The sequence below is a fragment of the Eutrigla gurnardus genome, assembly GCF_963514095.1.
Source record: "Eutrigla gurnardus genome assembly, chromosome: 1".
Taxonomy (NCBI): Eukaryota; Metazoa; Chordata; class Actinopteri; order Perciformes; family Triglidae; genus Eutrigla; species Eutrigla gurnardus.
In genome coordinates this window covers 35,635,852-35,662,547 of record NC_139915.1, presented here as the reverse complement: position 1 = coordinate 35,662,547, position 26,696 = coordinate 35,635,852, and the positions used below count along the sequence as shown (strand labels likewise).

At 45.1% G+C, this 26,696-nt stretch overlaps 1 protein-coding gene across 1 annotated transcript in view; it reads left to right on the top strand.

Annotated features, from left to right (window-relative positions):
• The window catches only part of LOC311018579 (uncharacterized protein), a 722,019-nt gene that overhangs the window by 638,701 nt on the left and 56,622 nt on the right, over positions 1–26,696 (top strand). The window contains exons 36-37 of the mRNA XM_084017608.1: positions 7,788–7,928; positions 8,780–8,908. Of these exons, the coding sequence (XP_083873734.1) occupies positions 7,788–7,928; positions 8,780–8,908 (270 nt within the window). The remainder of the gene's footprint in view (positions 1–7,787; positions 7,929–8,779; positions 8,909–26,696) is intronic.

Below are 26,696 nucleotides of genomic sequence, written 5' to 3'. Positions count from 1 at the left end.
GCTGGAGTTCAGGGAGGTGGTGGTCTTCGGGGTGGGGCTGGAGTTCAGGGAGGTGGTGGTCTTCGGGGTGGGGCTGGAGTTCAGGGAGGTGGTGGTCTTCGGGGTGGGGCTGGTCTTCGGGGAGGTGGTTGTCTTCCAGGTGGGGCTGGTGTTCGGGGAGGTGGTCGTCTTCCAGGTGGGGCTGGTCTTCGGGGAGGTGGTTGTCTTCAGGGTGGGGCTGGTCTTCGGGGAGGTGGTCGTCTTCCAGGTGGGGCTGGTCTTCGGGGAGGTGGTCGTCTTCCAGGTGGGGCTGGTCTTCGGGGAGGTGGTGGTCTTCAGGGTGGGGCTGGTCTTCGGGGAGGTGGTTGTCTTCCAGGTGGGGCTGGTCTTCGGGGAGGTGATGGTCTTCGGGGTCGAGCTGGTCTTGTTGGAGCTGGGACTGGGACTGGGGCTGATCTGTTGTGGAGAACAAAGTAAGCAAACATTTCAATTCTGTACATATGGTCAGAAGAATCTTCAGAAAACAATAATGAACTCTGCATGAAACTAATCTTACCTTTTATTTTGAGTATAAACTCATAAGCCGTCTTCATGTTAATCAGGAAGTCGCTTAGTCGCTTATCATTTGGCAGATTGGTCACCACATCTGCCACCCACTTGCCCTTGCTGTTCCTGTGGCTGGTGAACAGGATTGGCGTAGAGCCCAAGGCAGAACGTTTTTGAACCTGAAATTAAACAAGCACATTAGCAGTACACAATTAAACTACATTGCTACATAAATCTACTATCTAGAGACCCAATCTGGCAAAAAATAGTTTTGATCACTTTCGTGATCATTAAATAGTGTTTTCCATTTGATTAGAGACATACTGTGAAATTGATACACAGAACTATTCTTTCATGAGGATTTTTTAATTGCAACTGCCGGTGCTCAATTTCAGTTGAAAATAACTGATCAGATGTTGTGACAGTACTAAATATGGGTTCCACTCCACACTGGAGTGGGTTATTATATTACTGCGTACACAACTGACATAATCAACTTCCTTTACAAATCATTGTCTTTTTTCATCTTACACACATTACTTTGTACAACCAACATTCACATAGTGTAATGCGCTAGGTGATGGTGGTGTAGTGAATAGAGGTCTGGGTTTCTAAACACTGTGAGGCTAGTTTCTCATCGCAAGACTCCTACCCCAGTGTGGACTGAGGACAGTCTGGAACTGATCTGATCTTAACTCTTTAGCAGACTGAGTGTTACCAGTTTATGTGTGGGCTATGCAGTGGTTTACTAGTTGGCCTGTGTTGTTGGCCATTTACTCTGTGGAAATCTGGAGTAACTAAGAAAAACACTGACATAGTTGATGGTTCAAGTGAAAACATGAGGAAATCTTTTTGGTAGAGTATGTATATTTTAGAAACTGGTGTTGTGTACCAGGATATTGTTAAAATGACCCACAAAGCCATTTAGAATACATGCTGCATTCATTTAGGACCTCTGCCACAGAAAAAAAAGTCCACAGCCTATAAGGCCAACTTAAATCATCAAAGTGTTAAAAATCCTGTATCTTAACCTCAACTTCTGTTAACTTCAAAAAAGCATGTATATTCCAGATATTTATTTCAAGTTTGTATTGAACAGATGAACTATTGTTTTCCTTCTGATCTATGCATCCACAGACGGGGTCCTTGCCCCATCACACATTATCAATGAAAAGAGACAGAAATCATGTTGGGGGGGACTGACTTTCTTGAGGGAGAGAGATTCTATTTTCTGGACTGATGGAAATGATCCCCTTAAGACGGACAGATGGATGTGCATGTTAAGGTAAATACTGTGCGTAGTTTACCTTAACATGCACACATTACCGCTCAATTCATGAAGTATGAGCAGTTTTACTTACAGCAATATTGGCGGAGGCCACCACCCGCGCTGCATTCCGCTGGTTTATGACTCCCTGCCCCCACTCACTTGTGTGCAGATCTTTGGATTTTTGCAGCTTCGGGTTTCTGCAAAGGCTTCTGAAACACCCGCTGCATGATCTACTGTTGGCCTGATTCAAACTAACAGCCACCTTAATATCCTGGCAATAAGTCCCCTTAAGTTTTAGATAATAGCTTACTTTAACATCTACACCCAGCAAACAAGAGTAAACAAATGTCAAAGTTACAGTTACTTATTTGGCATGCTACTTTATCCTGAATATTGGCCTAGTTTACATTTTCAAGACAGCACTATGCTTCATTTAGCACTAATCTAACATTACATTATGTTTGCTAGCTTAAAGCACACGTAGCTAGCTAAGAGGCTAACCTATATTGTGCAGCCTGTTGCACATTTCAACAAGGTATTACATATCTCTAACCCATGAAATTGATACAGTGCAGTCAGAACGACAACAACGGTGGTTTAAGATCAAATACAGGACATTTCCAACGTATTGTTTGCATGCATGCTGAAGTTACTTCATAGACAGTAAAGTTGTACTTACGTAGCAGAGTCGAAAAACGCAATGATCGTCGGGATCGTTGTATGTGCGCACTGACGTGTCACGTCAATGGTCACGTGGCAAAATAAATCATAATAGAAATGATGCATTCTGCTCAATTTCCTCAGCTCACTCCACCTGCTCTCGAGCAAAATGAAATGATAGGAAATGAATATAGTCCATTTAAGGATATTTAATATTGGCCCTCTGCTTCTTAATCATGGAGAAATAACAACTTCAAATAAGTCCAACATTTAAACACTGTAACCAATGGATGATATTAAGCTTAAAGCATATCGTTTTACAGAGAAACAGCCGATATTTTGTGACCTGTTTTGACAAAAAATATGATTCAGTTAACAGTTACCATGGAAACGAACGTCTCTTTCTTCGTCTGTATCCGACGGTGAGGGATTTACATGCGGGTCATAGAATATGAATGGAAATGAAAATGTGTCATTTATTTGTTTGTTTGTTATCCAACTCCACTTACTCAGGAGCTAAATACTAATAAAACAAATACAGTCAAGCAACCCGCACGTTGGCTAATCCCCTTGCAGTATGTGACGAGTAGGGATGAGACTGTGTTGGCCAAAGTGATGCACCATGCACGATAAATGATTGCCTGAAGGAAAATATGTCTTCCTATTCATTTATTTGTTTGTTTATAATCCAACTCCATGGTCATATCCCCTTTGCGTCACTGTCGGACGCAGAGGGGACCCTCTGCGTCCGACAGTGACGCAAAGGGGATATGACCAATCGTCAGTATGTGACGAGTAGGGCTTATCACAGACAGAGGGAAATGACTTCATAAATTCATGCAGAGCTGCTTCAGTATGCTTTGACTCAAATACACGGTCCCACTGTATGTTCTGTACATCTTCAATAAAGGCATTATCACAGAAATGTCTCTTCTATATCATTTTAGGTCCAACTTTGGGGACTTTCACTTTTCTTGCCATAGCAATCATGTTATGATCACTAAATCCAATTGGCACTGAAACGACCTTTGAGCATTTATCTCCTGAATTAGTAAAAAGATGATCTATGCAAGTTGAAGACAATACACCTGCATTGTTGATATGTATTCTGGTTGGTAGATTTATCATTTGAGCTAGGTTACATACGGTGGCGGTGTCATTAAGCTTTCTTTTCATAGGGCAGTTTTTTGAGAGCCAGTCTATATTTAAGTCTCCTAAGAAATACATTTCTCTGTCTGTGTCAGAAACATTCTGAAGCATTGCACAGATTTTTTCAAGATATGCTGCATCCGAGGAAGGTGGTCTACAGCAGCAGCAGATTAGTAATGGCTTTAGATGTGGCAAGTGAACCTGGATCCAGATTGATCTACATCTGTCAAGTCCAGATCTCCTCTTTGTTTTATTGGAATGTGGTCTTGTACATAAAAGGCTCCTCCTCCCCCGTATCTGTTTCTATCAAGTCTAATTATATTGTAGCAGAGCAGGACATTGAACATAAGGTGAACAGGAAGTGACATCACACACAAGGAGGGGGAGGAGAGTTTTCAAATGAGAGGCACCTGGGAGTGACATACAGACACAGAGAGGGAGAGTGTGACTGAGGGTGAGAAGGAAGGTCAAACAAAGGAGAACAAAGAAGCGTGAAGCAGACCGAGTGATAGAAGTGAGAAAAGAAGCGTAAGGAAAATAATCCAGGACGGGAATCAAAACTAAAATAATCTGAGGAAACTGGAGATGGTTCGTTGAAAAAGGATCGGATTAACCGGAGAAAAGGACTGAGTTCCAGGGAACAGGCCGACAGCCTTAGGCCGGTTTGGAGGTCATCGAAACCCCTCTCTCTGTCTGGATTCAAACGTCGCACTCCCTCAGATAAGTCTGGGTCCCCCACCCCCTTACTCTCCAGGCTTCTCAGCTGGCTGCCCAGTTCACCTGCTCTTTCTCCCATTCCAACCCACTCACTCACACCTTCCTACACTCTCCCCTCCTGATCTACATTCTCCTTCATTCATCCATGCTCACACACTCACATACAACCTTATGAACTGAACTGGACTCTTCTACACCCACACACACACACACTCAGCACCTTCAGAAGAAAGAACTGAACTCTGAACCTGAATACACATACACTTACCTGCTCCCCTCCCCCCATTCACACTACCTACTTAACCAATTATTGACATTTTGAACTGTTTTGAACTGTTTAACAATTATATTACGTTACGTATGAACTGATATTGAATTTGAGTTTAATTGTTGGATGATATATTTGTTTGAAACTGTGGACTTACCTGATCATTGAAGATTAATCAAATTTTTGTTTAACTTAATAGAAAACTACCTTAATTGATCCTGTTTTTGGTTGTTCTTGTAGCGAGACAATTAGCCGGGACACTTTATTAACTCTCCTACACTCTATATAATTACAATCATTTAAGTTGTCTTTTTTGACAGTACGATTTATATCCTGTCTGGCGCCCAACGTTTATATTTTGCTTGTTAGGAGAGGCGTCTCCGCTACAATATTGTAACCTTGTATAAATACCTCAGTATTGTCAATTGAATCATCCAAATGAGTTTCAGAAATCGCTACTATATGTAGATCATTTTCAAACATTATTTTACTCAACTCAGTTACCTTGTTTTTCAGACTACAGATGTTTAAGTGGGCAACTTTGAGTCCTTTTTTGGGAAGTTTGATAGACATTTAAAGTTAGTAAGGATTTGCAGAATAGATGTCAACTCTAAAAAATAAATAAAAAAAACCATAGTAAAAACACAAAAACATGTAGATCAGCAAACCACAAACTATGCAAATGTTTCCAAATCCTTTAAGCTCCTGACCATTAGCACTTGTGCCTGCTCAGGTGCACCATTTAGCTTTATGTAGACTTTGCAGTTGGACGACCATGTTGCTTGTATTTTTCCCTCTTTGCGTCGGTACCGAGCTCTTTTAGCGATGTCAGCATTGCTCTTCTGGTTGGCGTTGCTCGTCTGGTTGGGAATAGAATGTTTGATAGTAGTTTTCAAAGCGTTGTTTAACTTTCTCTGGACAAGTTTCTATTTCTTTTGTTGCAGAATGTCTTCTTTTATGTTTAGTTCTATCCGCTTGTTGTTTTCTTAACTTCTATGATAGAAGTTTCAGTGATTTCCCACCGACTTCATAGTATTGTTGCTTTGTGAAAAGGAGTTTTCTTTGGATTTCCTGAGTATTTATTTCATCTATTTCTTTTTTTCATTGTATAATCTTATGTTTGTTGTCATCTTGGGGAGACTTTGCATGTTGGTTCTGTCGTCTCTTCAAGTCCTCTTCTCATGTTCTAACTTTTTCTTCTCTAATTGTCTTCTCATATGAGGAGATGGCTATTATTTGACCCCTGATCACCGCTTTTAGTGCATCCCAGAGAATAGCTGGAGTCACTTCTTCATCATCATTATTTTCCAAATCCATTTTAATTTCACTTTTCAAGGTATCTTTAATAACTTGGTTATTGAGAATGTTTGAGTTCAGTCTCCAGAGAGTGGACTTCCTCTTCCTGTTCAACTGGACTGACATAGAAATGGGACCATGGTCTGAAATAGTACTGGCTCCTGTTTCACAATCATCCACTCAACTTGTTTTCCCACATTGATTTTCTGCAGAAGACATGAACACACATTCTTTGCCGTTCCTTCTTTCTCTGTACCTCTGTTCCCTCACCATACAAGGCGGCAGTGTGTTACCCCAAAATACATAAAACACACAAACACATCATTTTAATATCACAGGATGTGACAGAGCTATTTAAATGGGCAGGAAAACATTTCAACGTTAACAACAAATCTCCTCAAAACCATGACAAGATATACAGGAGGGAGAACAGCGACCTCTGCTGGGCAAATTAAAACAGTACGTGGATGGGAGAAAACGAAAACGAAACTTCTCACATGTAGCACAAGTAGGCTACAGGTCCCCGTCCCATGGAACAGGAAGTAGCTGTTTGTGTGGTTAGACTGCAGCGTTTCTCTCCGCCTCCTGTTGATCACATCTACTTCCCCAACGAGGCGCGGCTCATCTGGAACCAGCCTCATATATTCATGTGAAGACTGAAGCCCTTGCTGTCTGTGATCACCTGTCGACGGCGGCCTGAGGTAAGCTGACGACAGCCGATGGGAACTTGTGATGACTGATATGTGGGCTGCTTGTGGCTCCGTGATGCGGATCACGTTGGTGCTGGTTTACCGGAGACCTGTTCTTGTGTAACGCTGGCTGGATGTGTGGAGATACCATGAAGTACACACGTCCTGTACTCAAGTAGAAGTACGCATACTTGTGTTCAAAAATACTCTGGTGAAAGTAGAAGTAGGCTACTGGTTCTACTTCTTTACTTAAGTCAAAGTGTAAAAGTACTGGCTCTGACATCAGGAAGTAAAAAGTATCACTATGAAGGACAATTCTACTGGCTGTTTGTTGACAAGACCAACTGAAACTCTCGTCAAATTAATGAGAAAATAAATAATCGTTGATTCCCCTCAAATGTATTAAAACTAAAGTAACAAGCCTGTTTGGAAAATGTGATGAGTAGAAAGTACAAATATGAGTTGTTAAATGTTAAATGTGATTTAGGAACGAAGACGAGCTCTTCTTGTCCTGGTTCTTGTTTGCTTGTTTACTCCGTCGGCTGCATAGCTGTGAAGTTATCCAGTTCACCAGCCGTTTGTGCTTTTGATTCACATCTAGAAAACTGGGCTCATGTGGGACACGCCTGACTGAAATGACGCAGCTTCAAGGGGGCGGGGTCACAGCAAAGGGGCAGGGCTAATGTCAATCAGAAGCTGTCAGTGACGTATAGGATTCTGACTAAATGAATGTTGAGGATATAAATCAGTCATAAATAATGATCAAATCATGTTTGTGATTCATTCAAGCAACAAAATATGCATCGAGTTGTTGGAATGTGTTTTGGTTTGTTGGTCTCTAGTCGTCCCACTTTCTCAAATCTGATGCTAATGTGGGACAGCATGCTTTGGGTCATCTGGGACAGTCATGGAAGCTCTCTAAACGGGGAAAGGTGCATTCAGGGACTTCCTGAATCAAACCAGGAAGGAGAAACTACCTGCAGATGTCAGACAGGGCTTCATGGCAAATACAGTCGCTCCCGGTCTAAACACTGATTCTCTAGATAACTAGCACATACTCAGCTAGCTCTATAGCTAGCAACATTAGCCTGCCAACTAGCCCAGTTAACTCCTTGGTCTCATGCTGGTAGACAATGTTCTGTTCTCTCGCTCTCTCTATCGGATTCATGAAGCTTAACTACTGAGAATCTGAAATCTAAATGTATTGTATCAGGATGCAGGAGCAGAGACCAGACTCCCCTGGACCTGGACCTGGACCTGGACCTGGACCTGGACTCAGCTGTGTGTCCATGAAGAGTGACCGGTCTATGGATCGCTTTATTCACTTTAAAGCTGAACAAGCTGCTGATGGAAGGTAAGAACTGAACCTGCACTCTCCTTAGAGGATGAATCAGGTCTAGACCAGCCCCCTTAAACAGTAAACCAGCCCTGAATCCTGCAACCCGTCAGGTCTTCTGAGTCACGATGATGTGAGAGAGTGACAGTGTCGTGTTTCACTGAAACTCTCACAGAAAGGACCAATTAAATGGTTTTTAACTGGGATTAAACTACAAAATAATAAATATACAATCAAACCTTAAAGAGACAGTGAGGAGAAAACCTTCTGAAAGAAAAGACTCATAGACGCTGAGAAACCTTAAGAGTTAGAGAGAAGCTAACTTGGCTAACGTGAAGGCTAACGACATAGAGAAGTAGCAGCGAGGCTAAGCTAAGCTAAGAACAAAAAGACTCCAAACCAACAGACACCAAAGACACCTCTCACTCAAGGGAGGTTGTAGAGTAGTAAAGTAAGACACTTTATATCCAGCAAACTCTTATTTTAGTTGCTAAGGTAACTGATAATGCCCGAGGACGTGTCTATTATCAGGAGGTAATGGACTACGTGGAGGCCAGAACCGTCCGATGCCCAGTGGAGAGTTAGCAACCAAAATGTAAAGTGTTTTAAGAGTCATAACTCCGTTTTCCCATCATTGTCACCCCATACAGTTCTAATGCAACGGAAACGTTGTCCACTGCTCCTAGTGTGAGTGTAGCACTAAGACGAGTGTTCACATGTCCACGTGGTCTCATGTGACCCAGATCCATTCAAAGTATTGATCCTGACACTAGCATCAACTCTCAGAACATGACTCATCAATATCATCAAAGCAAACTGATTCATGAAGCTTAACTAGTGAGAATCTTAAAGTGTATTTATTGTATCAGGATGCAGCAAGAGAGACCAGACTCACCTGGACCTGGACCTGGACTTGGACCCAGCTGTGTGTCTATAAAGAGTGACCGGTCTATGGGTCAACCTATTCATTTTAAAACAGAACAAGCTGCTGATGGAAGGTAAGAACTGAACCTGAACTCTCCTTCGCGGATTAATCAGGTCTAGAGTCAGAGTCAGAAGCTAACTTGGCTAACGTGAAGGCTAACGACATAGAGAAGTAGCAGCGAGGCTAAGCTAAGCTAAGCTAAGAACAAAAAGACTCCAAACCAACAGACACCAAACTCGAGCACCGTCTTCCTCTCACTCAAGGGAGGTTGTAGAGTAGTAAAGTAAGACACTTTATATCCAGCAAACTCTTATTTTAGGTGTTAAGGTAACTGATAATGCCCGAGGACGTGTCTATTATCAGGATGTACACCATCTGGACCAAGACCTGAATGAGGTTTCCTGCAGGTTTGAGAAGCCAACGGTTAGCTACTAAGATGACTTTAACACGTAGCTGTAAAGTTGACCTTGAATTATGAAGCTAACTTTGTTAGCAGCTTCACACCAGAATCCACATGGATCCAGATCCAGTAAGGTTGCTGCTCAGGGTGCCGCTCTGCCGCTTGTGTTCATCAGAACCCGAGGCTTCAAAACCGTAGTCCACAAACCAACGGGTGACGTCGCCATGACAACGTCCACTTGTGATCTCCAGTCTGTGCTTTAGTGACTCTTTGAACTTGGTTTTCTCCACAGAGTTCAGCAGATCTCAGAGGTTCCGTTTACCCGGCAGCATCAAACACACCTGGACTCCATATTTATGGTGAGTACATGTACAAGCTCACCTTTCACTATTAACCACATCCACTACAGATTCAATGCTGAACTGGTTCTAGTGGTCTCCATGCTGCTCAGACCCACACATGAATCCCATGTTGGGTTCTTTAGAGTTCATGTTCAGTTTATCCTTCTGTTCCAGCTGCTGGAGGAGAACATCTGCACTTTTGTGAAGAACGAGCTGAAGAAGATCCAGAAGGTCCTGAGTCCAGATTACCCAGAATGCTTGGAGAGTGAGGATGAGGAGTTGTTGGACGGTGAGGATGAAGAGCAGAGGAGGAGGAGCAGAGAGGCGTTTCAGAAGATCACAGTGGACTTCCTGAGGAGAATGAAGCAGGAGGAGCTGGCTGACTGTGTGCTGATGGGTAAGAGGATTTTAACAGATTTAACATGGTGGAAAGAAGAGAAGGATTCAATATGAAGAACTTCATATTTCCAAACTCTTAATAGGCTGCACACAACTTCAATGTTTGTTAATGTTCGGCTGTCAGAATCGATATTCCAACACTCAAGTTCTACAGAGTTCAGACAGGATCACGACCGTTTCAGAGAAACAGGTGTTTCACTTCACCCAGTGACCGTGTTAACTGGTGACTTTCAGCTCGTAGGAACTAAATGGTTAGGTTACGGTCTACCAGGATATTTAGAAAACCCAACGGTACTATTTTCAACACGTCATCATACCGTCTCTTTCTATGATGCTGTATTGTGATGTGTTGTAGTGACTGACTCGTGGAGCTTTGCAGCTGCATTTCAAAGGGTTATATCCTTCAGTTCTGTTTGTCTTGTAAAAGTCTTTTATTTATTTTATGTTGCACCTGATTGATATTGTCTCCAATAGTTCTGATTTAATCATTAAATAAGTCACTCATACTGAGGACTACAGGGATACATGGCTCTAATACATGGCTTGTTCATAGACTGTAAAAGGGTCTGTAGGATCCACTAACTGGGTTCCTTTGTTGTTTATCCAGGAACCGCTGGTGCAGTGTACCAACGTAAACTCAAGTCTAACCTCAAGGAGAAGTTCCAGTGTTTGTTTGAGGGCATCACTAAAGCCGGAAACCCAACCCTCCTGAATCAGGTCTACACGGAGCTCCACGTCACAGAGGGAGGGACTGCAGAGGTCAATTACCAACATGAGGTCAGACAGATTGAAACGGCATCCAGGAAACCAGACAGACCAGAAACAACCATCAGACAAGAAGACATCTTTAAAGGCTCACCTGGAAGGGATGAACCAATCAGAACAGTGATGACAAAGGGAGTGGCTGGCATCGGGAAAACAGTGTTAACACAGAAGTTCACTCTGGACTGGGCTGAAGACAAAGCCAACCAGGACATACAGTTCACGTTTCCATTCACTTTCAGAGAGCTGAACCTGCTGAAAGAGAAGAAGTTCAGCTTGGTGGAACTCGTTCATCACTTCTTCCCTGGAACCAAAGAAGCAGGAATCTGCAGGTTTGAAGGGTTCCAGGTTGTGTTCATCTTTGACGGTCTGGACGAGTGTCGACTTCCTCTGGACTTCCACAACAACGAGATCCTGACTGATGTTACAGAGTCCACCTCAGTCCAAGTGCTGCTGACAAACCTCATCAGGGGGAAACTGCTTCCCTCTGCTCGCCTCTGGATCACCACAAGACCTGCAGCAGCCAATCAGATCCCTCCTGGGTGTGTTGACATGGTGACAGAGGTCAGAGGGTTCACTGACCCACAGAAGGAGGACTACTTCAGGAAGAGGTTCAGAGATGAGGAGCAGGCCAACAGGATCATCGCCCACATCAAGACCTCACGGAGCCTCCACATCATGTGCCACATCCCGGTCTTCTGCTGGATCACTGCTACAGTTCTGGAGGACGTGTTGAAGACCAGGGAGGGAGGGGAGCTGCCCAAGACCCTGACCGACATGTACATCCACTTCCTGGTGGTTCAGTCCAAACTGAAGAACGTCAAGTATGATGGAGGAGCTGAGACGGATCAACACTGGAGTCCAGAGACCGGGAAGATGATTGAGTCTCTGGGAAAACTGGCTTTTGAGCAGCTGCAGAAAGGAAACCTGATCTTCTATGAACCAGACCTGACAGAGTGTGGCATCGATATCAAAGCAGCCTCAGTGTACTCAGGAGTGTTCACACAGGTCTTCAGAGAGGAGAGAGGACTGTACCAGGACCAGGTGTTCTGCTTCGTTCATCTGAGTGTTCAGGAGTTTCTGGCTGCTCTTCATGTCCATCTGACCTTCATCAAGTCTGGTGTCAATCTGATGGCAGGAAGACCAACAACCTCCAGACACAAACCTAAACTAACACATCTGCACCGGAGAGCTGTGGACAAGGCCTTACAGAGTCCAAACGGACACCTGGACCTGTTCCTCCGCTTCCTTCTGGGTCTGTCACTAGAGACCAATCAGAAACATCTACGAGGTCTGCTGACACAAACAGGAAGTAGCTCACAGACCAATCAGGAAACAGTCCAGTACATCAAGAATAAACTGGTTAAGAAGCTGTCTCCAGAGAGAAGCATCAATCTGTTCCACTGTCTGAATGAACTGAATGATCGTTCTCTGGTGGAGATGATCCAACGGTACATGACTTCAGGACTTCTCTCCGACAATGAACTGTCTCCTTCTCTTTGGTCAGCTGTGGTCTTCATCTTACTGTCGTCAGAAAAACGTCTGGACGTGTTTGACCTGAAGAAATACTCTGCTTCAGAGGAGGCTCTTCTGAGGCTGCTGCCGGTGGTCCAAGCCTCCAGCAAAGCTCTGTAAATATAGTTTTTATATTCAAAATACAACGAACCACCATGGAATTACAAGGTTGTATCTGCATTCTGAATGATTTGATTGGTTTTCCAAACAGCAAAAAGTAAATAATAAATAGTAGTCATCCAAATAGTTACTTGAGGAAAAAACTATTTAGTGAAAAAACTATTCAAGTACTGAGTACTTGCTGATTTACTGTTTCAATAATCAGAACCTGAACGTAAAATAGACAAAAATATAAAATGTCAATGTGCAAATTCAGATATTACCAAACATTACCCCTTCAATTAAACCACAAAATCCTTACAAAATAACATTAATTAAGGCTAATTAAGACACAAGAAACACTAATAATCCTCAAATTGGGTCAATTTAGTCATTGCAAACATTCTGTGTTCAAAACATTCTCTTCAGTCATCATGAATACAGGATAGTGGTGGATGGATGGATGGATGGATGGATGGATGGATGGATGGATGGATGGATAGATAGATAGATAGATAGATAGATAGATAGATAGATAGATAGATAGATAGATAGATAGATAGATAGATAGATAGATAGATAGATAGATAGATAGATGGATGATGGATAGATAGATAGATAGATAGATAGATAGATAGATAGATAGATAGATGGATGATGGATAGATAGATAGATAGATAGATAGATAGATAGATAGATAGATAGATGGATGATGGATAGATCGATAGATGGATAGATGGATAGATGGATAGATAGATAGATAGATAGATGGTTATGCACTAGATGTCCGGTGTTCCCGTCTGGACGTTGTCATGTTTGGACTAAGTGCCCCCGCGGCCGGCCTTACTCCCAAGCTCACGGACCCCTGGGCGTCTGGCCACCCACCTCTTCTAATCTGTTTCCATGGCTGATGAAACAGTTTCTGCTGCTCACGACTTCCAGCAAAAGAACAAATCACTAAAGAAACCAAACTCTTTTCTCTGCAGTTTGATGTTTAAATATTTGGGCATCAAAATGAACGTGTTAACGCGGGATGATTCATTTGTGGATTTAACACATTCATCTTTTTAATGCATTAACACTGTTGGCTCTCTGTACGTTGAAGTATAAAGAGAGAGAGAGTGAGACGGTGAGTATGAAGTCATCGGTTAGATTACAGCGTGGTACAGTGTGCAGCAGTGTATTGTGGGTACCGCATGTTTGTGGGTGAATAAATGCTACAACCAGACACAAGCTAACATTCCGTGTCTTGCCGTCAGCCGTCTGATAATTAAAGTGAAGGGGATTAGCACCGAAGTAAGCCAGACTTGTTCTGTTTTTTATTCTACATTTCTGATTCCTCTTCAGACTCAGTGGCTGTAACCTCTCAGAGAGAAGCTGGGAAGGTCTGTCCTCAGTTCTCAGCTCCCAGTCCTCCAGTCTAAGAGACCTGGACCTGAGTTACAACGACCTGCAGGATTCAGGACTGGAGCTGCTGTCTGCTGGTCTGAAGAGTCCACACTGTGGACTGGAAACTCTCAGGTCAGACTCAAGGACTTTGAGAAGTTTACCTATGAAGCTTCCAATGATCCGTTTACATGCACCAAATATTCACTTCTTTGCTCTTATTCCTGAAAAGACACTTTTGCTACTAATCTGTTTCCATGGCTGATGAAACCCGTTTCTGCTGGTAACGATCTAACAGCAGAAGAACAAAATCACTAAAGAAACCAAACGTCTTGTTTGTCTTTCCCCTGCCGTTCTAACTTTGAATAGTTTTACAAATCCAGCTGGCGTTTCTAAATGCTGTTGTCGTCATGAGGCTATGAACTCAGACAGGACGGCGTTTGGTTTCCTGGTGTATCTGGGACTTCACAACATGTACAAAGCAGCAATAGTGGTTATTTCATCCGTGATGGAGGAACCCTGGTTGTTTCTACATGGAGATAAGCCCCGCCTCCTCGCTGGTGTGTCTAGCATGAGTGTCGTGACTAAACACAAATGATCCCACAAATAAAACCAATTCATCCTGCAGTCAAACTCAAACATCACTTCAGGTTTGGTGTGAACGCAGCAGAAGAACTCACTTTCTGCTTGGAATGATACAATTCTATCTAGTAAAACATGAAAAGAATCAATGATTTTCAAGGAATACAAAGAGTTTTCTCATCATGTTTGAACACGTGAAGTTAGTGTTGGAACAGTGTCGACAGAAGTTACATTGAATTCTTTTCTACCCCATTTTACATTTATTTCTGGTTTTAGGATGAGTTTTTTTCTCATTGATAAAATCCTTGCTGGTTAAGTTTAAAGGTCAATGAATGAAATGTTCTTGTTGGTCTTGTGAAGGACTGCAATACAAACACAAGTTAAGTCTTTGTAAAGCCTGTTTTCGATCTTGCTGAGGAGTTTTCATTGTTAATTCCAAGGAGACGAACAGTTGTTTGTTCTAGTTTCATCACACATTTCTGATTCCTCTTCAGACTCAGTGGCTGTAACCTCTCAGAGAGAAGCTGTGAAGGTCTGTCCTCGGTTCTCAGCTCCCAGTCCTCCAGTCTAAGAGACCTGGACCTGAGTAACAACGACCTGCAGGATTCAGGACTGGAGCTGCTGTCTGCTGGTCTGAAGAGTCCACACTGTGGACTGGAAACTCTCAGGTCAGACTCAAGGACTTTGAGAAGTTTACCTATGAAGCTTCCAATGATCCGTTTACATGCACCAAATATTCACTTCTTTGCTCTTATCCCTGAAAAGACACTTTTGCTAAAGTTCACATGGCGGCTCTAAAAGAGCAGTTGAACACATGAATGTCTGATATGTTCTGAGACTCCAAGTTTTGTATTTGACTTTATTCTCAGAATACTTGTTATTTAATTAATAATGTTACTTAATTCCTCCAGTTCAATATGAAAACTGACAACAAACAGAGTTGAGATGTTATTGAATTAGAGTTTTCTTTGCTAGTTGGTTTAAATCAGTAGCCAGATCTTTGTTGGGACACCAGGTCTGAAGACAGACCACATAGACTGGTTCTACTGTTGTTTCTTGACTTCTCGTCCTCCTCTATCCGTCTCTGTCCATCACTCAGCCACGCTTATCCCACCCAGTACAACATCAACACAACAACAGAGAATGATCACTTTTTCTCAGTTTAAAAGTCCCCAGAAGTGACAGAAGTGTGTGTGTCTTCAGTCTGTCAGGTTGTCTCATCACAGAGGACGGCTGTTCTTCTCTGGCCTCAGCTCTGGACTCCAACCCCTCCTATCTGAGACAGCTGGACCTGAGCTACAATCATCCAGGAGACTCAGGAGTCAAGCTGCTGTCTGCTGGACTGGAGGGTCCACACTGGAGACTGGACTCTCTCAGGTGAGGACAGATGGACAGACATCAGACTGGACTCTCTCAGGTGAGGACAGATGGACAGACATCAGACTGGACTCAGGTGAAGACAGATGGACAGACATCAGACTGGACACTCTCAGGTGAGGACAGATGGACAGACACCAGACTGGACACTCTGGTGAGGACAGATGGACAGACATCAGACTGGACACTCTCAGGTGAGGACAGATGGACAGACACCAGACTGGACACTCTGGTGAGGACAGATGGACAGACATCAGACTGGACTCTCAGGTGAGGACAGATTGACGGACATCAGACTGGACTCTCAGATGAGGACAGATGGACAGACATCAGACTGTACTCAGGTGAGGACAGGTGGACAGACATCAGACTGGACACTCTCAGGTGAGGACAGATGGACAGACATCAGACTGGACACTCTCAGGTGAGGACAGATGGACAGACATCAGACTAGACTCTCAGGTGAGGACAGGTGGACAGACATCAGACTGGACTCTCAGGTGAGGACAGGTGGACAGACATCAGACTGGACACTCAGTAGAAGACAGGTGGACAGACATCAGACTGGACTCTCAGGTGAGGACAGGTGGACAGACATCAGACTGGACACTCTGGTGAGGACAGATGGACAGACATCAGACTGGACACTCTCAGGTGAGGACAGATGGACAGACACCAGACTGGACACTCTGGTGAGGACAGATGGACAGACATCAGACTGGACTCTCAGGTGAGGACAGATTGACGGACATCAGACTGGACTCTCAGATGAGGACAGATGGACAGACATCAGACTGTACTCAGGTGAGGACAGGTGGACAGACATCAGACTGGACACTCTCAGGTGAGGACAGATGGACAGACATCAGACTGGACACTCTCAGGTGAGGACAGATGGACAGACATCAGACTAGACTCTCAGGTGAGGACAGGTGGACAGACATCAGACTGGACTCTCAGGTGAGGACAGGTGGACAGACATCAGACTGGACACTCAGTAGAAGACAGGTGGACAGACATCAGACTGGACTCTCAGGTGAGGACAGGTGGACAGACATCAGACTGGACACTGTCAGGTGAGGACAGATGGACAGACATCAGACTGGACACTCTCAGGTGAGGACACATGGACAGACATCAGACTGGACTCTCAGGTGAGGACAGGTGGACAGACATCAGACTGGACTCTCAGGTTAGGACAGGTGGACAGACATCAGACTGGACTCTCAGGTGAGGACAGATGGACAGACATCAGACTGGACACTCAGTAGAAGACAGGTGGACAGACATCAGACTGGACTCTCAGGTGAGGACAGGTGGACAGACATCAGACTGGACACTGTCAGGTGAGGACAGATGGACAGACATCAGACTGGACTCTCAGTTGAGGACAGATGGACAGACAGACTGGACACTCTCAGGTGAAGACAGATGGACAGACATCAGACTGGACACTCTCAGGTGAGGACAGATGGACAGACATCAGACTGGACACTCTCAGGTGAGGACAGATGGACAGACATCAGACTGGACACTCAGGTGAGGACAGATGGACAGACATCAGACTGGACACTCAGGTGAGGACAGACATCAGACTGGACTCTCAGGTGAGGACATATGGACAGACATCAGACTGGACACTCTCAGGTGAAGACAGATGGACAGACATCAGACTGGACTCTCAGGTGAGGACAGATGGACAGACATCAGACTGGACACTCAGGTGAGGACAGGTGGACAGACATCAGACTGGACACTCAGGTGAGGACAGATGGACAGACATCAGACTGGACTCTCAGGTGAGGACAGACATCAGACTGGACTCTCAGTTGAGGACAGATGGACAGACATCAGACTGGACTCTCAGGTGAGGACAGGTGGACAGACATCAGATTGGACTCTCAGGTGAGGACATATGGACAGACATCAGACTGGACACTCTCAGGTGAAGACAGATGGACAGACATCAGACTGGACTCTCAGTTGAGGACAGATGGACAGACATCAGACTGGACACTCTCAGGTGAGGACAGATGGACAGACATCAGACTGGACACTCAGGTGAGGACAGATGGACAGACATCAGACTGGACTCTCAGGTGAGGACAGACATCAGACTGGACTCTCAGTTGAGGACAGATGGACAGACATCAGACTGGACTCTCAGGTGAGGACAGGTGGACAGACATCAGACTGGACTCTCAGGTGAAGACATATGGACAGACATCAGACTGGACACTCTCAGGTGAAGACAGATGGACAGACATCAGACTGGACTCTCAGTTGAGGACAGATGGACAGACAGACTGGACACTCTCAGGTGAAGACAGATGGACAGACATCAGACTGGACACTCTCAGGTGAGGACAGATGGACAGACATCAGACTGGACACTCTCAGGTGAGGACAGATGGACAGACATCAGACTGGACACTCAGGTGAGGACAGATGGACGAACATCAGACTGGACGCTCAGGTGAGGACAGATGGACAGACATCAGACTGGACTCTCAGGTGAGGACAGATTGACGGACATCAGACTGGACTCTCAGGTGAGGACAGATGGACAGACATCAGACTGTACTCAGGTGAGGACAGGTGGACAGACATCAGACTGGACACTCTCAGGTGAGGACAGATGGACAGACATCAGACTGGACACTCTCAGGTGAGGACAGATGGACAGACATAAGACTGGACTCTCAGGTGAGGACAGGTGGACAGACATCAGACTGGACACTCAGGTTAGGACAGATGGACAGACATCAGACTGGACACTCAGGTGAGGACAGATGGACAGACATCAGACTGGACACTCAGGTGATGACAGGTGGACAGACATCAGACTGGACTCTAAGGTGAGAACAAGTGGACAGACATCAGACTGGACACTCAGGTGAGGACAGGTGGACAGACATCAGACTGGACTCTCAGGTGAGAACAAGTGGACAGACATCAGACAGGACATTCAGGTGAGGACAGGCGGACAGACATCAGACTGGACTCTCAGGTGAGGACAGATGGACAGACATCAGACTGGACTCTCAGGTGAGGACAGATGGACAGACATCAGACTGGACTCTCAGGTGAGGACAGATGGACAGACATCAGACTGGACTCTCAGGTGAGGACAGATGGACAGACATCAGACTGGACACTCAGGTGAGGACAGATGGACAACAGTCTCTGACTGAGGAGCTGGGCTTCATGTTTACTGGTGTTTGCATGTCTTCCTGCAGGGTGGACCATGGGGGACAGCAGAGACTGAGACCTGGTCTGAGGAAGTGTGAGTATGTCTTCAGTAACTCAGCTGCTCCAGATTTGAACGTGTTCATGACTGAAATCCGATTCTAATCAGGACGTAGCGTTTGTTTCTTCGTGGCTGTAAAGATGTCGTGTTGTGTTCACACCAACCGCCACATTTTCACCTTCAATTACACACAAAGTCAACGCAGAGACGCAAACGGACGCCAATTCCTGCCGGACGGCAACGGAGGCGAATACCCAACATTCCCGTTGTTGTGGTGTTTGTGTGAGTTTAAATATTTGAAGTGAAGAGAGAAGTTCCTGAGACTCTGTGTCTCTAAAGCGTCTCAGCGTTGAGATGGTCCTCCTGTCGTCCTGACGTCCCTGAATCCTAAATGGAGGACCCAGATGTTGTCTCCTGGGTCTGTGGTCCCCCAGAGCTCTACCATAGTAGCTCACATTAGTCCACAGACCAGACCACAGTTTGGTCTGGTTTCAATCTTTACTCATTTTAGGCCCAACTGTGATATTTTTACTACCAACGATGTCGTTTTGTAGCGTTTTTGTTTTGTTCGTTAAGGTTTTTTCAGACGGTTTCAAACGTTGACCGTTGGGTCCAGAAAACACGTTGTTTCCCTGGAAACGTAATAGAGAGTGGAGATGAGTTGTATGGGGACGTAGTTTAGTGGGAGACAGAGATGAACCTTTAGCTGCATTGTGTTTGTTCTCTCCATCAGATGTCTGTGAACTGGAACTGGACACAAACACAGTCAGCAGAAAACTCAAACTGGACGACAACAACAGGAAGGTGACAGGTGTGTCAGACGCCCAGTCATATCCAGATCATCCAGACAGATTTGTCTCACGGCCTCAGCTACTGTGTAGAGACGGTCTGACTGGTCGTTGTTACTGGGAGGTCCAGTGGAGAGGACTGGTTGATATATCAGTGAGTTACAGAGGAATCAAGAGGAGAGGAGACGACTCTGTGTTTGGATGGAATGATCAGTCCTGGAGTCTGAGTTGTCATGTTGGTGGTCGTTACTCTGTCAGTCACAACAACGAACTAACAGACATCTCCTCCTCCTCCTCCTCCTCCTCCTCCTCCTACTCCTCTGGTGTGGTAGCAGTGTACTTGGACTGTCCTGCTGGCACTCTGACCTTCTACAAAGTCTCCTCTGACAAACTGATCCACCTCCACACCTTCAACACCACATTCACTGAACCTCTTTATCCTGGGTTTACAGTCTGTTATGGATCATCAGACGGGTCTGCGTGGTCTTTAGGGCTGAAGTCGTGTTCACACCGAACGTGAAGCTCATTTTTCACACGCTGTGATTACATATCCAATCCATTCCAATCCACTTTATTTAGATCCCATTTTAACAAACACAAGGTTTTCCAAAGTGCTGCACAAGATAAAACACAATAAAAAGTACAGAATAGAAAGATAAAAGGAATAAAATAAACAGATGAGATAAAAATATGCACGTATACACATAAAATCATCAAATCAACTCCCTACATGGTGTCAGAAGACAAAGACAATCCATCCAGAGTCAATTCAAAGATGAGAATCTGTGTCTCTAAAGAGTCTCAGCCAGGAACCAGATGTTGTCTCCTGGGTCTGTGTCCCCCAGAGGTCTAGATAGTAGACCACATTAGTCCAGAGACCAGACTATGTGAGGAACCAGAGACTGTGGTCCCCCAGAGGTCTAGATGGTAGCTCACATTAATCCAGAGACCAGACTATGTGAGGAACCAGAGACTGTGGTCCCCCAGAGGTCTAGATAGTAGACCACATTAGTCCAGAGACCAGACTATGTGAGGAACCAGAGACTGTGGTCCCCCAGAGGTCTAGATAGTAGCTCACATTAGTCCAGAGACCAGACTATGTGAGGAACCAGAGACTGTGGTCCCCCAGAGGTTAAGATAGTAGACCACATTAGTCCAGAGACCAGACTATGTGAGGAACCAGAGACTGTGGTCCCCCAGAGGTCTAGATAGTAGCTCACATTAGTCCAGAGACCAGACTATGTGAGGAACCAGAGACTGTGGTCCCCCAGAGGTCTAGATAGTAGCTCACATTAGTCCAGAGACCAGACTATGTGAGGAACCAGAGACTGTGGTCCCCCAGAGGTCTAGATAGTAGCTCACATTAGTCCAGAGACCAGACTCTGTGAGGAACCAGAGACTGTGGTTTCCCAGAGGTCTAGATAGTAGCTCACATTAGTCCAGAGACCAGACTATGTGAGGAACCAGAGACTGTGGTCCCCCAGAGGTCTAGATAGTAGCTCACATTAGTCCAGAGACCAGACTCTGTGAGGAACCAGACACTGTGGTCCCCCAGAGGTCTAGATAGTAGCTCACATTAGTCCAGAGACCAGACTATGTGAGGAACCAGAGACTGTGGTCCCCCAGAGGTCTAGATAGTAGCTCACATTAGTCCAGAGACCAGACTATGTGAGGAACCAGAGACTGTGGTCCCCCAGAGGTCTAGATAGTAGCTCCCATTAGTCCAGAGACCAGACTCTGTGAGGAACCAGACACTGTGGTCCCCCAGAGGTCTAGATAGTAGCTCACATTAGTCCAGAGACCAGACTATGTGAGGAACCAGAGACTGTGGTCCCCCAGAGTTCTAGATAGTAGCTCACATTAGTCCAGAGACCAGACTATGTGAGGAACCAGAGACTGTGGTCCCCCAGAGGTCTAGATAGTAGCTCACATTAGTCCAGAGACCAGACTCTGTGAGGAACCAGAGACTGTGGTCCCCCAGAGGTCTAGATAGTAGCTCACATTAGTCCAGAGACCAGACTCTGTGAGGAACCAGAGACTGTGGTCCCCCAGAGGTCTAGATAGTAGCTCACATTAGTCCAGAGACCAGACTATGTGAGGAACCAGAGACTGTGGTCCCCCAGAGGTCTAGATAGTAGCTCACATTAGTCCAGAGACCAGACTATGTGAGGAACCAGAGACTGTGGTCCCCCAGAGGTCTAGATAGTAGCTCCCATTAGTCCAGAGACCAGACTCTGTGAGGAACCAGAGACTGTGGTTTCCCAGAGGTCTAGATAGTAGCTCACATTAGTCCAGAGACCAGACTATGTGAGGAACCAGAGACTGTGGTCCCCCAGAGGTCTAGATAGTAGCTCACATTAGTCCAGAGACCAGACTCTGTGAGGAACCAGAGACTGTGGTCCCCCAGAGGTCTAGATAGTAGCTCACATTAGTCCAGAGACCAGACTATGTGAGGAACCAGAGACTGTGGTCCCCCAGAGTTCTAGATAGTAGCTCACATTAGTCCAGAGACCAGACTATGTGAGGAACCAGAGACTGTGGTCCCCCAGAGGTCTAGATAGTAGCTCACATTAGTCCAGAGACCAGACTCTGTGAGGAACCAGAGACTGTGGTCCCCCAGAGGTCTAGATAGTAGCTCACATTAGTCCAGAGACCAGACTATGTGAGGAACCAGAGACTGTGGTCCCCCAGAGGTCTAGATAGTAGCTCACATTAGTCCAGAGACCAGACTATGTGAGGAACCAGAGACTGTGGTCCCCCAGAGGTCTACATAGTAGCTCCCATTAGTCCAGAGACCAGACTCTGTGAGGAACCAGAGACTGTGGTCCCCCAGAGGTCTAGATAGTAGACCACATTAGTCCAGAGACCAGACTCTGTGAGGAACCAGACACTGTGGTCCCCCAGAGGTCTAGATAGTAGCTCACATTAGTCCAGAGACCAGACTATGTGAGGAACCAGACACTGTGGTCCCCCAGAGGTCTAGATAGTAGCTCACATTAATCCAGAGACCAGACTATGTGAGGAACCAGACACTGTGGTCCCCCAGAGGTCTAGATAGTAGCTCACATTAATCCAGAGACCAGACTATGTGAGGAACCAGAGACTGTGGTCCCCCAGATGTCTAGATAGTAGCTCCCATTAGTCCAGAGACCAGACTCTGTGAGGAACCAGAGACTGTGGTCCCCCAGAGGTCTAGATAGTAGACCACATTAGTCCAGAGACCAGACTCTGTGAGGAACCAGACACTGTGGTTCCCCAGAGGTCTAGATAGTAGCTCACATTAATCCAGAGACCAGACTATGTGAGGAACCAGACACTGTGGTCCCCCAGAGGTCTAGATAGTAGCTCACATTAATCCAGAGACCAGACTATGTGAGGAACCAGAGACTGTGGTCCCCCAGAGGTCTAGATAGTAGCTCACATTAGTCCAGAGACCACACTATGTGAGGAACCAGAGACTGTGGTCCCCAGAGGTCTAGATAGTAGCTCACATTAGTCCAGAGACCAGACTATGTGAGGAACCAGAGACTGTGGTCCCCCAGAGGTCTAGATAGTAGACCACATTAGTCCAGAGACCAGACTATGTGAGGAACCAGAGACTGTGGTCCCCCAGAGGTCTAGATAGTAGCTCACATTAGTCCAGAGACCAGACTATGTGAGGAACCAGAGACTGTGGTCCCCCAGAGGTCTAGATAGTAGCTCCCATTAGTCCAGAGACCAGACTCTGTGAGGAACCAGAGACTGTGGTTCCCCAGAGGTCTAGATAGTAGCTCACATTAGTCCAGAGACCAGACTTTGTGAGGAACCAGAGACTGTGGTCCCCCAGAGGTCTAGATAGTAGACCACATTAGTCCAGAGACCAGACTATGTGAGGAACCAGAGACTGTGGTCCCCCAGAGGTCTAGATAGTAGCTCACATTAGTCCAGAGACCAGACTATGTGAGGAACCAGAGACTGTGGTCCCCCAGAGGTCTAGATAGTAGCTCCCATTAGTCCAGAGACCAGACTCTGTGAGGAACTAGAGACTGTGGTTTCCCAGAGGTCTAGATAGTAGCTCACATTAGTCCAGAGACCAGACTATGTGAGGAACCAGAGACTGTGGTCCCCCAGAGGTCTAGATAGTAGCTCACATTAGTCCAGAGACCAGACTCTGTGAGGAACCAGACACTGTGGTCCCCCAGAGGTCTAGATAGTAGCTCACATTAATCCAGAGACCAGACTATGTGAGGAACCAGAGACTGTGGTCCCCCAGAGGTCTAGATAGTAGCTCACATTAGTCCAGAGACCAGACTCTGTGAGTAACCAGAGACTGTGGTCCCCCAGAGGTCTAGATAGTAGCTCACATTAGTCCAGAGAGCAGACTCTGTGAGGAACCAGAGACTGTGGTCCCCCAGAGGTCTAGATAGTAGCTCACATTAGTCCAGAGAGCAGACTATGTGAGGAACCAGAGACTGTGGTCCCCCAGAGGTCTAGACCCTTGAATGGCTGACATCATTGAAGCTGTTCTTCTATATTAGTTCCACATATTCTATTGTAAATGTTCCGTTTTCATAATGATGTAACGATGTCATTCTACTATCTGACTGTGTGTATTGTTCTGCACCAATCACCACGTCACATTCCTTGTGTGTGAAAACATACTTGTCAATGAAGTGTTTGTGATCGTGTATTGATCCAGAAGATCCTTCAGTGTTTGGAATGAGATCTGCAATGTATCCCCTTCCACCTCTGCTCAACTCTTCTGCATGCTTCCCTTTCTCTCTCATGTTACTCTGATGGATAGTTGAACATGAAAACAAGAAATTACTATTCATTGCAATTCAAATAGAGTTCATACATTTTCATTTGATGCAAGTTTTATTTTAGAGGAAGAAAAGAACAGAATAAAGTTTGTCTTCACAATCTGGCATGGTTTTCCATGTTATTGTTTTGAAATGATCTTTTTCTTTAGAAAGGCAAATTACCATCACATACATGAATTCCAATCTTAGTCATTCAAAGACAGATAAAGATGCTTCCAGGAAGTCCATGTGATTTGGTCCATATTGGCCTTCTGGAATGTTTCTCTGACTCTTACTGGTTTTAGTTGAGAACAGTATCAGAACAGAACAGAACTGGGGACCACTTGAGACAATCCAAATAACACTCACACACACAAACAAAGGGAGGACAGGTTCACACAATGCCCAAGTACAGTCATATGAAATCACATCTAATTGGTTTTACATACTCAGTCCATTTGGTCCAGATCCTGTAAAACCTTTCTTTTTCCACTTTGAGGGAAAAAGATCTCCTCTCCATAACATAGATCTCATAGACCATGTCCATCCATTCATCACTGGTGGGGTTCTGCTTTCAACCATTTCCTCCTCACACATTTCTTACTGGCTGCCAATAGTAGAGCCAGCAGTGTTTTGTCTTTGATGTTCCATGTTTCAAACAATATATGACCCAAATACAAAGATTCACATTCAAATGGAATGTTTACATGAAGTACATGTTTTATATGTTTGTGGATCTCCTCCCAGTCAGGTCTTATTGCTTGGCGATCCCCAAAACTATGGGAATGGTTGTCTCCATGAGACCCACAAAGTCTCCAACAAGCATCTCCACTGCCCTGATGACCTTTCTGAATGGGTGTGGTCAGAAATCTTGCAATGTTTTTCCACCAGAAGTCTCTCCATGTGTTTGACCCGGTCCAGACCCACTGTAGCTGGCATGTTTTCTCCCCGCTCTCCTGTGTGATCATGACCTTTACTTCCTTTTCCCACTTCTTCTTTATGTATTCTGTGCTCTCTTGTTGACAGAACTGTATGGCATTATACCATTTGGAGCTCATTTTGTTGCTGATCTGGGTTTAATTCATGATAAGAATACCTCCATGAACCCGATTCACCTTTTCCTAACACCTCTTTAAGGCTTTTGTTCAAATAATGTCTCACTTGCAGGTACCTAAAAACACCCTCTCTTCCAGACCATGGTCCTTCTGTAGGCTTTCAAAACTCTGAAATGCCCCTTTGTGAATACATGAATAATATGTAGTGAAGCCTTTTGTGATCCATGTCTTAAATCTGCCATCCATTCTATTTGGTGCAAAGTCTGAATCATCGGCACACCACCTCATCATTTTAGACGCGTCTCTTAAACGGCACATTTGGACTATTTCCTGCCAGGGCTTCAGAAAACTGCCTGTTCTAGAGTCTTCTGGGATCTCCTGTTCTCCTTGTAATCTGTTATCACTTAGTAGAGCTGTTATTGGGACTCCCTTGATCATTGCACCTTCTAGTTCCTTCCATGCTGCAGTGTATGTTGGTGAACACAAGCAGACTAAAGGTCTCAGTTGGGCTACATGGTAGTATTCCTGGAAGCAAGGGAGGCCCATTCCACCCTTATCTTTTCTTCCTTGCAGCGTCTTGAATTGAATTCTGGCCTTTTTCCCTCGCCACAAATACCTGGCTATTAATCTGTCCCATTCTGAGAAGTGTTTAGATGGTATTTTGACTGGCAAACACTGGAAGAGGTCTAACATCCGAGGAAGAATCTTCATCCTGATTGACTCTATCCGGGAGCTTCAACTTAAAAAGGGAATAACATTCCATCTTTGGATGTCAGACTTTCTCTTTGAATGGAACGGGCCGTCATTGATATCATACAGTCTTGAGAAGTCCCTCGGTAATGAGACACCTAAATATTTCATGGACTCAGCCTCCCATTTCCAGTTGGACATGGTCCTAATGGAGGGTGGGGGGGTCATAGTTGAATGTCAGTACTTGAGTTTTGTTATTAATTTTACAACCAGAAATGAAACCAAATTCCTCTAATAATTTCATCCATTTTGGGAGTGTGTGTGTAGTTGTATTAAACGTATCAATAAGTGGTCAGCAAACAGGGCCAGTTTTTGCCCCCGGATGTCGTTGTTGCCCCCTTTCTATCTGATCTTTGCCTAATCAATGACTTCTGGG